Source organism: Dendrobates tinctorius, unplaced genomic scaffold, assembly GCF_039654945.1.
Source record: "Dendrobates tinctorius isolate UK_male_01 unplaced genomic scaffold, ASM3965494v1 ptg000073l, whole genome shotgun sequence".
Classification (NCBI taxonomy): Eukaryota; Metazoa; Chordata; class Amphibia; order Anura; family Dendrobatidae; genus Dendrobates; species Dendrobates tinctorius.
The window spans coordinates 19,814,764-19,829,071 of NW_027361741.1; the positions used below are offsets into that span (position 1 = coordinate 19,814,764).

The window sequence follows — 14,308 nt, forward strand, 5'->3', positions numbered from 1 at the left end:
ATACCAAGGCCTAGTGTAATAACTCGAGTTTTACCAACTTGGATCTGGTTTCATGAAAAACAAACTGTTGAAACTTGTCTAAAAAATAAGTTTCTTTCTAGTTTCACCAGTTTGTTTTTTGTGAAACAAGATGCTAGTTGTTAAAAATCGAGTTATTACAGTAGGCCTTGGTATGACTATACTAGGCCGTGGTATTTCACATATGACTATACTACTAGCCCCAAGGCTTACTATACTCATATTTGAAATACCACGGCCTAGTGTAGTCATTCCAAGGCCTAGTGTAATAACTCTAGTTTTACCAACTAGAATCTGGTTTCATGAAAAACAAACTGTTGAAACTTGTCTAAAAAATAAGTTTCTTTCTAGTTTCACCAGTTTGTTTTTTGTGAAACAAGATGCTAGTTGTTAAAAATCGAGTTATTACAGTAGGCCTTGGTATGACTATACTAGGCCGTGGTATTTCACATATTACTATACTACTAGCCCCAAGGCCTACTATACTCATATTTGAAATACCACGGCCTAGTGTAGTCATTACAAGGCCTAGTGTAATAACTCTAGTTTTACCAACTAGAATCTGGTTTCATGAAAAACAAACTGTTGAAACTTGTCAAGTTTCACCAGTTTGTTTTTCGTGAAACAAGATCGTAGTTGGCAAAAATCGAGTAGGCCTTGGTATGACTATACTAGGCCGTGGTATTTCACATATGACTATAATAGTAGGCACAAGGCGTAATATATACTCATATTTGAAATACCACGGCCTAGTATAGTCATTCCAAGGCCTAGTGTAATAACTTGTAAGTTGGAATGGAGCAGATTACATTCATCCACTCAATGCTGACTTGTATTCCCCATGGACTTTCATTGGGGTTGGGTTTTGAGGGTTGTGTTTTGAGAAAATCACATACTTTTTTTTCAACTAGTTGCACAATTTTCTCTTGAAAAAAATTGGTTTCCTGATTCATGGCCTGCAGCTTTGCTCGTTCCAATATATTTCACGCAGACTAGCAATGCTGCATTTTAACTCATATGTGTATTTACCTGCCCAGGTGTGTGAACATCAAAAAATTAAGTTATACATGGGAAGTTTTTTATTTAATTGGAGTTTAAAAAATATAGTGCACTCAGTAATGGTATCAAATAAGGTTTTTTATTACCATAAACAAACAAAAACATTACACCATTTCATCTTGCCAGTGCACCCGTCCTACATCAGAAATAAAGTAGGCCGCAAATTGGTCCCTCATTTGGCCAACTTCAACGGATGACCTGAGAGTGTGCTGAGTGAATTCAGGCAATGGGTTAGGAGCATCATCGTCCAGTTCAAAGGTCGGGTGCTCTTTAGCCATCACAAAGTTATGTAGAACCACACAGGCCTTCACCACCTCATCGACTGTTTCAAGTTTAAGATTAATGGCCGTGCCCAGAATTCGCCATCTGGAGACAAGAATCCCAAAAGCACACTCGACAGTTCTTCTGGCCCTGGTCAGCCTGTAATTAAATATTTTTTTGGTGTGGTCCAAGTCCCGGCTGGAGTAGGGTTTCAGTAAGTTTCCGCACATTTGAAAAGCCTCATCGCCAACCATTACAAAGGGCAGTGGCGGAGCTTCAGTGTGAGGAAGAGGTCGTGGCATAGGGAAATTAAATTGGTTGCCATACAACTTCCGTCCCATGTCTGAGTTTTTAAAAGCCTGTGAGTCATTACCACGGCCAAATGCTCCAATGTCCACTGCTACAAACATACATCCGGCATCCGCAATCGCCATGAGTACTATTGAAAAGTACTTTTTGTAATTATAGTACTCAGATCCCGTTCTTTGGGGTTTGATGATCCGTATGTGTTTACCATCAACAGCTCCCAAACAGTTGGGAAAATTGCATACTGTCCAGAATTTGTCAGCAATTTCCATCCACTTTTCGGCGGTGGGCAGGGGCATAAATTCTGGACAAAGAACATTCCAGAGAGCCCGGCAGGTGTCAGCAACAATTCCAGACAAGGTAGAGATTCCAATACGGTACTGGAAGTGTAGTGAAGATAGGGTTTCTCCAGTCGCCAGGAATCTGTGAACAGACAAAGAAGTAAAATTAATATTTATGTATATTATTTTAAAAAACTATAAAATAAAATATTAGTACATTCACGAAAACTAATTACCCAAGGTTTTGAATACTAAATTTAAAAAAAAAACATCAGACCGCACCCCTTGGTTTTTAAAACATACCGTAATGTCACCAGTAGCCGTTCCTCAGGAGGAATCGCACGACGGAGCTGTGTGTCCTGTCTCCGGATGGATTGTTGGACACGAGCAAGCAAATCCATGAAACTTTCGTGGGACATCCGGATATAATCTGTAAATTTCTCCGGGTTTGACTGGAGCTCGCTGTAGAGGGTGTGGTATGCCCCACGGCTCTCCCGGAGTTCAACAATCGGATGTATCCACATACGCCGCCGTCTTCGCTGCCTCTCTCTCTTCCTTTGTTCATGGCAAGCAACTGCATACGCCTGAGCCATCGCGATGTCCAAATCCAAGTTGAAGTGAAAACTCTTCCAGCGTAGATCCATGGTCACGAGAACAATCAAGCAAATGTGAAGAATACTGTAGACAGGGTCTATTTATTAACATACCACACCCACAATGAAGTCCCATTGGTCTTGTGTGTTGTTGAATGGCTGTTTTTTCTTTTTTGTGGGGTTTTTCCAAAATCTGTAAAAAAACGCAAACGCACAAAAAACGCATACAAACACACAAAAACGCTGCGTTTTTTTCCTGCATGCGCATAAAAATGCTTGAAAAAAACGCAGCATTTGTATGCATTTGTATGCGTTTTTTCAATGCGTTTTTTTGCGGGAAAAACGCGCTGCAAAAAAAAGCAAGTGTGAAACTAGCCTTAGTTATTAAAAATAAAGAAAAAAATTACACGCCACATCTCCTTTGACCTAGGCACACCTCCTCCCCTCATCAAACACACCCTCCCGTCTCGCCAGCTTATCATACAGCACCATTATCCTAGCCAAAGTAATAAAAAATCATTAGTTGAAATGTGATGATTTACCGAACTGTGACCGAATTTTCCAGATTTTGAATAAAAATGCTTGTAAAGCCAAACACAAATCCGAATGTGCTATGTTTGCACCAAATTTGAGAATGGCAAACATTTTCCGAACAAGTTTGCTCATCTCTAGTTTGCAAAGCTTTTCACAGATTCTATTCCTTGAGCATCAGAGGTTTGCTCCAAAGATACACAGATTCAAGAGGAGGAAAGCTTGTGCACCGATGCCCAATATTTTTTTCAGTTGGATATGGGACTGGGCAAAACAGAGTCTAAGAAGAATCGAGACCATCATCTGGTGAACCCCGGGGGGGGTGGAGGTGATCCTGATGAGACTCAGGTGCCTGAGGCGCATGCAGACTGTACTGTGCTGTCAGTGCAGGAAGAGGAGGATGTTGCTTGTCAGATTGAAGAGTCGGAGAACAGATAGGATGATGATGAGGTTGTAGGTCCGACTTGTCAATCCTGAGGCACGCAGATGAGATGCTCAGCATTTACATTGCGGCTTGCCACAGAGACACAGAGCGATGTAACCGCAACATGCACTGCATCCTCAGCCGCAACTTAGGCTGTGGCCAGCAATGGTCGCGAATCTGTAGTATGAATGGGCGGCAAGAGTTGCCTAGCCTGGGCCTTTTTTGAGAACTTTGCAAAAAAAAGACTTAGTAGAGGCAAAAATTTCAATAATTTAACTACTAAATGCATGAACTAGCAAATACGTGATCAACGTGTGTTAGTCTAGCAACCATCGGCCACATCATCAACCACATCTTTACTTTTTCCTCCTCTGTCATTGTGGCAAGTGTTCTCACACAGGTCTCCAACTGCAGAACCTCCACTTGTTTTCTCACTACAGTCGAAGTGAGTGACAGCCCATCAGCTGTTATGGAAGTGGACATGCCTGGTGTTTTTGACAGATCTCAGACACCAAGCACATCACACCTTTCTCAATCCACCATAACATTTCCACTTGCTCCTCATTGACATTCCAGCAGTTTGTGTGTTCACCCTAGTCCACTCTCTCAGCACAGCAGCCAGCCCTTGGTCCCTCAGTTGTGGTCACGTAAAAGATTGGTTCCTTCTACACATGCCAAAGTTAAGAGCATGAACTTCACCATTTGCAATCTGTTGGCCACAGAAATGCTTCTTTTAAGCCTGGTGAATACAGACACTTTCCAAAAGCTGATGTCCATCGCAGTCTCCTTGTACCAGTTACCCAGTCACCATTACTTCTCTAAGAAAGCTGTGCCTGCACTACACCAGCATGTTCCAGGCAACATCACCCATTCCTTGAAAAATCTATGTCTGCTAGGATGCATTTCATCACTGACACCTGGATGAGCAAGCATGGCCAGTGGGGTTAAATTTCGGTCACTGGGCACTGGGTGACTATGGTGGCAGTGGGAGCTGGCAAGAAGGCGCTGCTGCACAAGTCCTGCAATCCCTAATGCTTGCAGGACACTTGGGGATGGAGATCTAAACCAGTATGCAGCAGGAGATGGAGAAATAACTTCTTGACAACAGAGGTTGGGGAACTAAACTACTAAGCACCTAGGGTTGGGAAAGTGAACTGCTACAAAGCATAATATAGAAAAACTAAACTACAAGACAACAGGGCTTGGAGAACTAAACTACTAAACACCTAGGGTTGGAGAACTAGGGGATGGAGCACTAAACCACTACACAGCAAGGGATGATGAAGTATACCACTTGACACAAACGTGTCAATAGACACCAAGTCTTGAAATCCACAAGGTTTGTGGGGCAAACCTCTGTATCTAACACTTTCTCCACTGATTTTGGCTCCTCCACCTGTGCCCTCAACCTCTCCCTTAATGAGGCATGCATTCCATCAGTGCACAGAGAATCCTCCAGCTCTATACTGCCCAGACAGTGCTGGCCACAATCAGGCAGGGTTTAAATTTATATCAGTTGGAGATTGCAGTCACAAAGCTCAAGAGTTGTGGACAGCTATCAAGGCCAAGTTTGAGCAATGGTTTTCTACACTGAACCTGGATGCAGGGAAGGGTGTGTGATAGCGATGCAAGCCTGGTGGTGGCTCTTAGCTGGGCAACATCACACAAGTGCCTTGCATGGCTCATGTTCTCAACCTGGTGATATGGCAAAGTCTCCGTCACTCTTTTGGCTTGGATGCGCTTCTGCAGAAAGCATGGTCACTGTTTGCTCACTTTCGCTGTCTGCATCTAGTGGGTCATCAACTTGCACCGCTACAGAGGTCTTTCATGCTACTGGATAACATTCTGATATGTGATTCGCCGACATGGCAGAAATCCACTCTGAACATGTTGCAGTGATGATCCCTGGTATGGGACATCCTTTTGTACAGCATGGAAAAAACGCAATACAGATGTGGTTCAAATCATTCTCGTGGAGTGGGCACAGATAAAGGACCTCTGCACTCTACTGCACAGTTTCAAAATGGCTACTAAGATGGTTAGCATTGTTGATGTCATCATAAGCATCGCTATTCTGGTCATCTACATGCTGGAGCGCTCTGAATAATCTGTGGGAGGAGGTGGTGTTTCCAAAAGAAGAGGAAGAAGCAGAGAAGGATGCAGAAAGGATAGCAATATATCAAAGTTACCGGCTGTCGTCGCACAAGTGGGTGCCATGGGTGGGTGGATTAGAGCGATCGAGGGGGGATCATGGTACCAGACAAAAAGTTAGGGAAATTCCAGGAGCCGAGGAACAAATGGAGGAGGACGAGGAAGAAGATGTGATGGCCACGCAACAGTCATGAAATGAAGAGAATAATGATCCCATCTGTGTTGTCCGTGGTTAGAGTGAGGAGACAGAGTAAGCATGATTAAGCATTACCATGCCACCAACATACCATGGACTTATACCTCATGGAAGAGCCTGACACAAGAGCATCTTCTTGCTGCACTATCTGCAACATGATGCCCATGTTTTAACATTAGAAATAGTGATGACTCTTGGGCTGCCACTCTGTTAGATCCAAGTCACAAGAGTATAATTTGCCAGATGCTCCCCCCAGAAAGGGATGCGGGCATACTGGAGTATTGAAACACACTTGTAGACAATCTTAAGAGTGGTTTTATCTAAGACAGCAGTGCATTGCAGTTATAAATTTCCAATCCAGGGAGCTTTGAATCGTCAATACCAAAACATTAGCAGCAGCAGTGTAAGTGGCATAAGCAATTTCTGTGAGTTGGTTCACAAATTTTTTACACCAACCAGTGCACCAGCAAAACAGATTACAAATCTGATACGTTGTGAATGACTGGAGAGAATGATGCAAAAGTATCTCGAGCTCAACATAAATGCCATCGGGGGGTTTTGGACCGTTTTGTATTTTGGTCTTCAAAAATGGCACAGTGACCTGAGCAAATCTGTTACTCATTGGAGGTTTTGTCATGCATAGCAGCCAGCGGTCTCTCAGAACGGTCTCTCAGCGCTGATGGTGGTGCACTGATAGATAAACGCACTTGAAAGTGAAGACTGCTTAACTTTCATGAACAAGTCAAGGATCGCCAATGACTTTTGCACCTCAGTCACAGACAGGGCTGACTAGTCGATGCTGTAGTGTTTAGTGTCATGCATTGATCTTGCATTATTGCAGTCTGTGATACCTTTGTTGTGGCTTCTGTGCCAGCTGTTGCTACTCCTGCTGATGTTACAATTTTTTGAAATGTGGAGACTCCAAGCTGAGTCTCCAACTGGTAGATTGCCTGTAGTGAAAGGTGTTGTCAAAGGCCCCATCATACTATTTCTACTGAGAAAAAATAGATGACACTTTAGTGGTGTGAAACACAAATTTTTTGAATTATGGAGACTCCAACTTGAGCCTACATCTGGTGGGAAGCTTGTAGTGGAAGCGGTGTCATGGGTCCATTATACTAGTTTTACTCTGGTTAATTGATGCCACTTTAGTGATGTGTGACAATAATTTTTTGAAATGTGGAGACTCCAACTTGGGTCTCCATTAGTGATGAACCAGTATACTCGTTGCTTGGGCTTTCCCAAGCGTGCTCAGGTTTCCTCTGAGTATTTTGGCGTGCTCCGAGATTTAGTTTGGGCCCACACAGCTGCATGATTTGCGGCTGCTAGACACCCTGAATACATGTGGGGATTCTCTAGCAAACAGGTAACCCCCACATGTATTCAGGCTGTCCAGCAGCTGCAAATCATGCAGCTACGTCAACACAAACTAAATCTCCGAGCACACCAAAATATTCGGAGAACACCGGAGCATGCTCAGGAAAACCCGAGCAACGAGTGCACTTGCTCATCACTAGTTTCCATCTAATGGGTTGCCTGTAGCGGAAGGGGTCTGAGAGGCCCATTATACTGTGTCTACTATGGGGAGATTTATGCCACTTTACTGATGTGTGCCAATAATTTTTTGGAAACGTTGAGTCTCCAAGTTGTCTCCATTTGGTGGGTTTGCTTGGAGTGGAAGAGGTCTGAGAGGCCCATTATACTATTTCTACTCTGGACAAATTGATGCCACTTTACTGGTGTTGGCCAATAATTTTTTTTAAAAACTGTTTACTCAAAGGTGGGTCTCCTTCATCTGTGCTGCATGTTGCAGTAGGACTCGCAGACCACCAGGCCTGCACTTACTTTAAGTCAACTACCTGTGTTACTAACCTTTAATGTTTATAACAGTATTAGGCTATGAAGCTGATATTTGTGGCACCTGAGTGTGGCTAAGTAGAAAAGCAGTTTGAGTTGTTGCATGAGGTATCAGGGCTCTCATCACAGCAGACTTACACCAATCCTTCACCTACCTTTTCTTAATTTAAACTTAAATTTAAAGCAATAGATGCTGGCCCAGACCCTGATACCTCATGGATAGCCCATGACTGACTGCTGTGGTGCCATTATCAAATTTCTATGATGGGTGAATTGATCATCAGTCAACTACCTGTGATACTATCCTTACAATTTTATAACATTAGTAGTAGTCATTAGTAGTCTACCAAGCTGATATTTGTGCCACCTGAGTGTGGCTTAAAATAAATCAGTTTGAGCTGTCGCATGAGGTATTAGGGCTCCCAGGAAAGCAGGCTTACACTGGTGTCTCATAGAAAAACCACAAAAAGAGGACTACAAAGCCTCCAAAAATGGAGGAATTAATACAGCACAAAGTGACTGCAGTACTTACCTGCCCAGGTCTCAGAACTAGTGCAGTCCGGGTGCAGCAACTCATGTAACAAAGATGGCAGTAATAAAGGTGCAACATGCTGATGAGGCAATGACTCACAACCTACCAACTCATGAAGCGGGTTATTGCTTATTCCCAAAATGCATCCTATGAGAACAGATACCCTAGTTTGGCTGGCCAAAAATGCTGAGCCTTGATGCACCCTGAAAAATGTTGTACAAAAAACATATATTTAAATAATATATGAGGTACTGGTTGATAGATTGGCCTAGAAACTCGCAACCCGCATCTAGGGTCCCAACATTTGCGAGTCCTAGCACTAAACTTCATAGAGAAACCACAAAAAGTAGACTAAAAATCATCCAAAACTTCAAAAATAAATACAGCACAAAGGGGATGCAGTGTTTACTTGCCCAAGTCTCAGAACTAGTGCACTCTCAGGATGCAGCAAACCCATGTAATAAAGATGATGGCAATACAAGTGCTAAATAGTGATGAGGCAACCACTCACAACCTCCCAACTCATGGAAGGGTTGATTGCTTAGTATTAGATTGCACAAAAGAGGCTTGTATAGGGTGCTGGTCACACAGGTAATGCACAGTGTCTGACTTACAACCTATTAGTGATGCCCATACTATTGGATCAGGTGGGCTGTCTCATTAGTATTTTGCACCTGCTTTGCCGCTATCTTCATTACATGGGTTTGATGCATCCTGAGAGTGCAGTAGTTCTGAGGCCTGGGAAGGTAAGCACTGCAGTCTCTATGTGCTGTATTACACTGGTGCCTCACTCTCCTCACCTTATTTGAAACTTAAATTTAAATCTGTTAATACTGGTCCAGACTCTGATAACTTATGCATGGCCCATGACTGACTGCTACTGTGTTATTATCAAATTTCTACTGTGGGTTAATTGATGCCTCTTTTCCTGTTGTCTGCCACTAATTTTGGGAAATGTTTGGACTACAAGTTGGGTCTCCTTCATGTGTGTTGCCTGAATTTGGCAGGCCTACAATTGTCACTTATCCACCTGTTACTGATCAATTTTAAAACTACAAATCCTGGTCTAAGCCCTATTCCATGCATCCATGCATTATACTATTTGCACTCTAAGTCAACTGATGCTACTTTTCTTGGTGTCTGTCGCTAATTTGAGCTGTTTGGGAAGCTTTTTGGCACGCTTAAGGTGGTTTTGCCTCCCATTGATTTCAATAGGGTTCGGGTATGTTTGAATAACCGTGACTGCATTAGCAGATCTTTTTATTAGCCAGACTAGTGTGACATCGGATGTTCATCACACATCAACAACATCAAAATAAGGTATTTTCTATGTGTTTGGTTAAGCCTCTTGTTGAATTCAAGTCAGGATCAAGTATGTTTGGCGAACTGTTCAGGTAACATGTTCAGAGGACATCGAGACATTCACTATACCGAACTGAACTGAACCTTGAAAGGTTCATTTATATCTATTTAATTTTGAGCAATAGTTTATTAAAATTCATCTCTTTCTTCAGACATATAGTGATATTGTTTGGTTGAACCCATAATGGGAAATACTATTAAAGTTTTTCATAAACTAATGTTTTTCATTAAAATTCTGTCATTTTAGTTCTAATTTTTAAATGCACATTCCATATATAGAGACACATTTTATCTTATTTTTTGGTCTCGTCATTCAACACTTGAGTAGGCATCATACATGATGGATCAAACATATAATATACCAGTACATCATTGGTCAAGAATTGCTGAAATTGTTACTATAGTAGAATATCTATACATGCCTTCTATCTCCATAACCATACTGAGCTGGAGAATCACGTTGCCATGTAGTTTTTACTGCACCGCAAACCCAAAAAACATTGTGGAATTGTTTCCTTGTTATAATTACTTCAACTCACTTGGATTTTTTTTTATCATTGGCAAAATAAATGGTATCTTTTAAAAGTACTTCTTGGCTTGCGAAAAAATAGGCCTTCATGTATCTAGGTTGATGGAACAGCAATAAAAGTTATGCCTCTTTGAGAAAAGGAAGGAAAAATAAAAGTACAAAAACTAAAATTGGCTGTATCTTTATAAAAGGAATATGTCATCTGGTTTTTGCTACCTTATCTGAGAGCAGCATAATGACTAAAAAGAAACCATGATTCTAGAGATGTATCAATTAGTTTACTGGGTGCAGCAGTTGTGACACAATCAGAGTTTTTAAAATTAGCAGGTAGCAAAGCTCATAAAGCTGCCCATGTGCACACCATAGTTTTCTGTCTACATTGTTTATTGACAGTGAGCTGCTAATCAGAAGAGGGGATGTGGTTGGACCCCTTGACAGGAGTGAGGTACTCTGGCAGTGATAGTCTCCTGGTTATAACATTCATTGAATGGAAACAATAGCCCACAGCATAATTCGGGTGCTTCTCACAAAATTAGAATATCACCAAAAAGTTCATTTATTTCAGTTCTTCAATGTTAAAAGTGAAACTCATATATTATATAGAGTCATTACAAGCAGATTGATCTATTTCAAGTGTTTATTTCTGTTTTTGTTGATGATTATGGCAAACAACCAATGAAAACCAAAAATTCGTTATCTCAGTAAATTAGAATAATTAACAAAAAACTGCAAAGGCTTCCTAAGTGCTAAAAAATTTCCCTTAGGACTCATACTCACATGCGAGAAACTCGGACAAGTCTCGCACGTCAATACCCGGCAGCATTATTGCAAAAGGAGCCCCAACCAAGCATTGAGTGCATTTACTGAATATTAGTGATGGGCGAGTAGCATCGTTGCTTGGGTCTCCCCGAGCATGCTCGGGTGATCTCCGAGTATTTTGGCGTGCTCGGAGATTTAGTTTTCGTAGTCTCAGCTGCATGATTTGCAACTTGTAGACAGGCTGAACACATGTGGGAATTCCCTAACAAACAGGCATTCCACAGATGTACTCAAGCAGTCTGGCAGTCACAAATCATGCAGCTGAGACGGCGAAAACTAAATCTCTGAGCTCGCCAAAATACTCAGAGACCACGGAGACCATGCTGTCCTCAGAATACATAGCAAAAACCCACTGACAGATTCCCTTTAAGGGGTGAAACAAAAGGCACCTCTTTATTATTTCTATTTGTTGTTTCTTCCTATAGCAAATTACACTAATGCACACAAATTCATGGTATAATTATTTTCACATTAGTACAATTATGCAACCAAACAGGCAGCAGAGGAGCTGACGTAAAATGCCATTTTCACACAAATATAGATTTTCTCATGTGAGAGAATTCAGCCAATTAAGTAAATGACACTCACTTTATTAGTTATTTTATTAAGTGCGATCGCAACCCCGGGTCCACCATGCAGAGATGTTATCCTGCAGCTAGTAAACAATGGCGGAGCCGTGCGACAAGCGCTCACCAGATAGCACTCTGTGTTTTCTCCACACAGTGTGGACTGGATGCAAGATACCAGACTGATAGAGTTTCAGAGAGGTACACATTGGCAAAGGAATACCAGCTCAGCCGAGTGGCAAAGAAAAATAAAACTAATACAGCTCTTCATCGAGTGGCGCAAAAATATGAGTACCAAGCTAGCCGCCGAGCGGTACTAAATGACGTGTGAGCAACACCCAGTTGAAACCAAAAGGGTTTAAGCACGTGGGTTTGACTGTGCCCCATAACTGCACACATGGCCGAGACAGGCGCTGGGCCAAGCCAAAAGAAAAACCAGCCTCTCTAAGGAGAGCTAGGCACTTGCATTGCTGCCAGAGTGGCAAAGTCTCCACTCACACACACAACCGCAAATGACATTAGTGTAGGAGGAGGAGTCCCCGCTGTGTAGCCGGGCCGGAAACAAGGGGACTGTCACCAAGGTTGCTAGGGGGGCTGTTTCCGGGTTGACATAATTAGGTGACTAATCAGAGAGATTTCTAGAAAGGATGGGGGTGGAACAAGTATAAAAGGGGCTGAGGATGCCAGCAGGGGGCTCTCAACTGAGGAGGAGAGATGGAGCAGGAAGGCTAGAGGGCGCCAGAGCGAGGAGAAGAAAGCAGCAGCTGGAGGGACTTGAGAGAGACGGCACCGAGCTACCCAGCAGAGACACACCGACAGCCCCACCGCGCTCCTCGCGGCCGCCACCGCCCGACTCCAGCCCATGGCTGCGGCCTGCCTGCTGCCGCCTGCGGCCGCAGCTCGGCTCTGGCCCATGGCTGCGGCTTGTTTGCCGCCATTTGCAGCTGCCGCTTCCCGTCTCCAGCTTGTGGCTGCGGCTTACACCCCCGGTCTCCAGGCAATGCTGACCCGCCTCTGCCGGGAGGCGCAACGCAGAGGAACTCTTCAGGGACCTGCTGTGCACCTGCTTCGCTTGGGCGTAGGAATGCCCGAAGTCTCCGCCAGATCCTCGTCAGCTGGGCCCAGCGGCTGAAATGCCGAAGCAGCACCGACCATCACTCTGCTGGATGTCAGAGGAGGATATGTGACACATTGTTGTTAATACCCTATAGTTTCTCTGGGCCCGTAGTCGGCCATACCGCGGCCCTATAGTTACCGGTCTCGACCAGGTAGTCGTGTTCGTGTTACCAGTGTATTCTTGTTTTGTTCCCTGCGAGAATAACTGCTGTAAGCTCATTGGTTACTCAAGATAGCCCTTATAAGTATAAATATATATAAAAGTTACATCCTAAGTAACTAAGTAACGGGCCATTTCCCGTCTTGCCACTGCATCCTGCATACCTGCAATTCCAACATTAGCTCGCAGGAGTGCGCCTCGGAGGACCTTTTATAGGCTCAGGTCATGTCCAGTCAAACAGGACCTTGCTTGTGGTCCAATCCAGAGCAGACACATTACCAGAGCAGCTGACGACCGACCACCATTGAGAGGTCGCAGCACGAGCATGCTCAGTAGGGTGATTTCTGGAGTTAGCCTCTGGAGCATCTGTTTGCCACTGCCTATTGCTGGTTACCATAGACTTGGCTGGGAGGCCAGCAGCAACCAAGTGAACAGCATGAGTCGCTGAGACCAACGTCTTTGCTGAGCAGCCTCCACTGTGGCTGGAGCAGAATGGAAGACTGCAGAGGCAGACAAGGCTTGGGATCTATCCTGTGCAGCAGGAGAATCCTGGTGCCTAACAGACACTAGAATTAAATTCTGATCTGTGGCACAGGTGAGAAGGTGAAGACAAAAAAAATTAAAATAATCTCCATTGTGCGCTCCATCCGAGCGCAGTCCAATGTTTTCCATTCACCCATAGACTTTAATTGGTGATTGCAATCTGATTTGTGCAGAATCTGCGATTTTACGAATTGGCATGAGAAAAAACATTGATCAGCTCTGCCCCATAGTATGACATTGGTGAAAGTGCTATCCAATAAAACAACAGATATCACTCACCTGATGTGTGAGCGAGCTCTAATTATATTTTTACTCATTTTTATATAGCATGAACCATCATCAATTTAATTATTGTGTTCTTGTGTGTCCCCATTTCTTTTACTTTGAGATCTTTTTATTAAGAAATGCAATAATATACTTTTAGTTTGCTAATTTTTAACCTATGTTTTATCTAACTTCTTGTATATTAGTGGAGGATCAATCATTTTATGTTCATCCTTTGTTGGATACGTACCTCATCCGGTAAGTTATTCCTAAAGTTCACTTTAACTTGATAAGAAAATGTTTTTCATTTATTTGTTCTTAGAAAAATCGTCTGGGCTATGACATTTGCAGCAGTAAATGTATTTTAAATGTTAAATTGCAAGTTTTAAAAGGTTTGTGCCTTTAGTCCATCAATTGAGTTATGTTAACCACTGGTGTTTTCCTAAAGTGTATTTTGCTTGTAAAATTTGTCAGGTTTGCTGGCATACAAAAGGCATGAGTGCACACGCATTGATACTCAATTTGACTTGGCTCAGGTCATGCTTCACATGCCACCGCCAGTCCTCTGATTAGCTTGCTAACTTTTCTTTCTGGAACTTTCATCGCAATCTTTTTGGCTAAGCCACATAACTTATTATAGGGTCAGACACACTGTTAACATGAAGAAAGAAGAGTTGATCGGATAACTGATGACAACTGGAGAGGTATTGGGTGGGCCAATAAGAGGTGAATTTACAAGT

At 42.9% G+C, this 14,308-nt stretch overlaps 1 protein-coding gene across 1 annotated transcript in view; it reads left to right on the plus strand.

The window, feature by feature from the left end:
* Positions 1 to 14,308, plus strand: part of LOC141096204 (dehydrogenase/reductase SDR family member 4-like) — a 180,622-nt gene that overhangs the window by 70,465 nt on the left and 95,849 nt on the right. Inside the window, exon 6 of the mRNA XM_073582688.1 lies at positions 13,775 to 13,826. Within this exon, the coding sequence (XP_073438789.1) occupies positions 13,775 to 13,826 (52 nt within the window). The remainder of the gene's footprint in view (positions 1 to 13,774; positions 13,827 to 14,308) is intronic.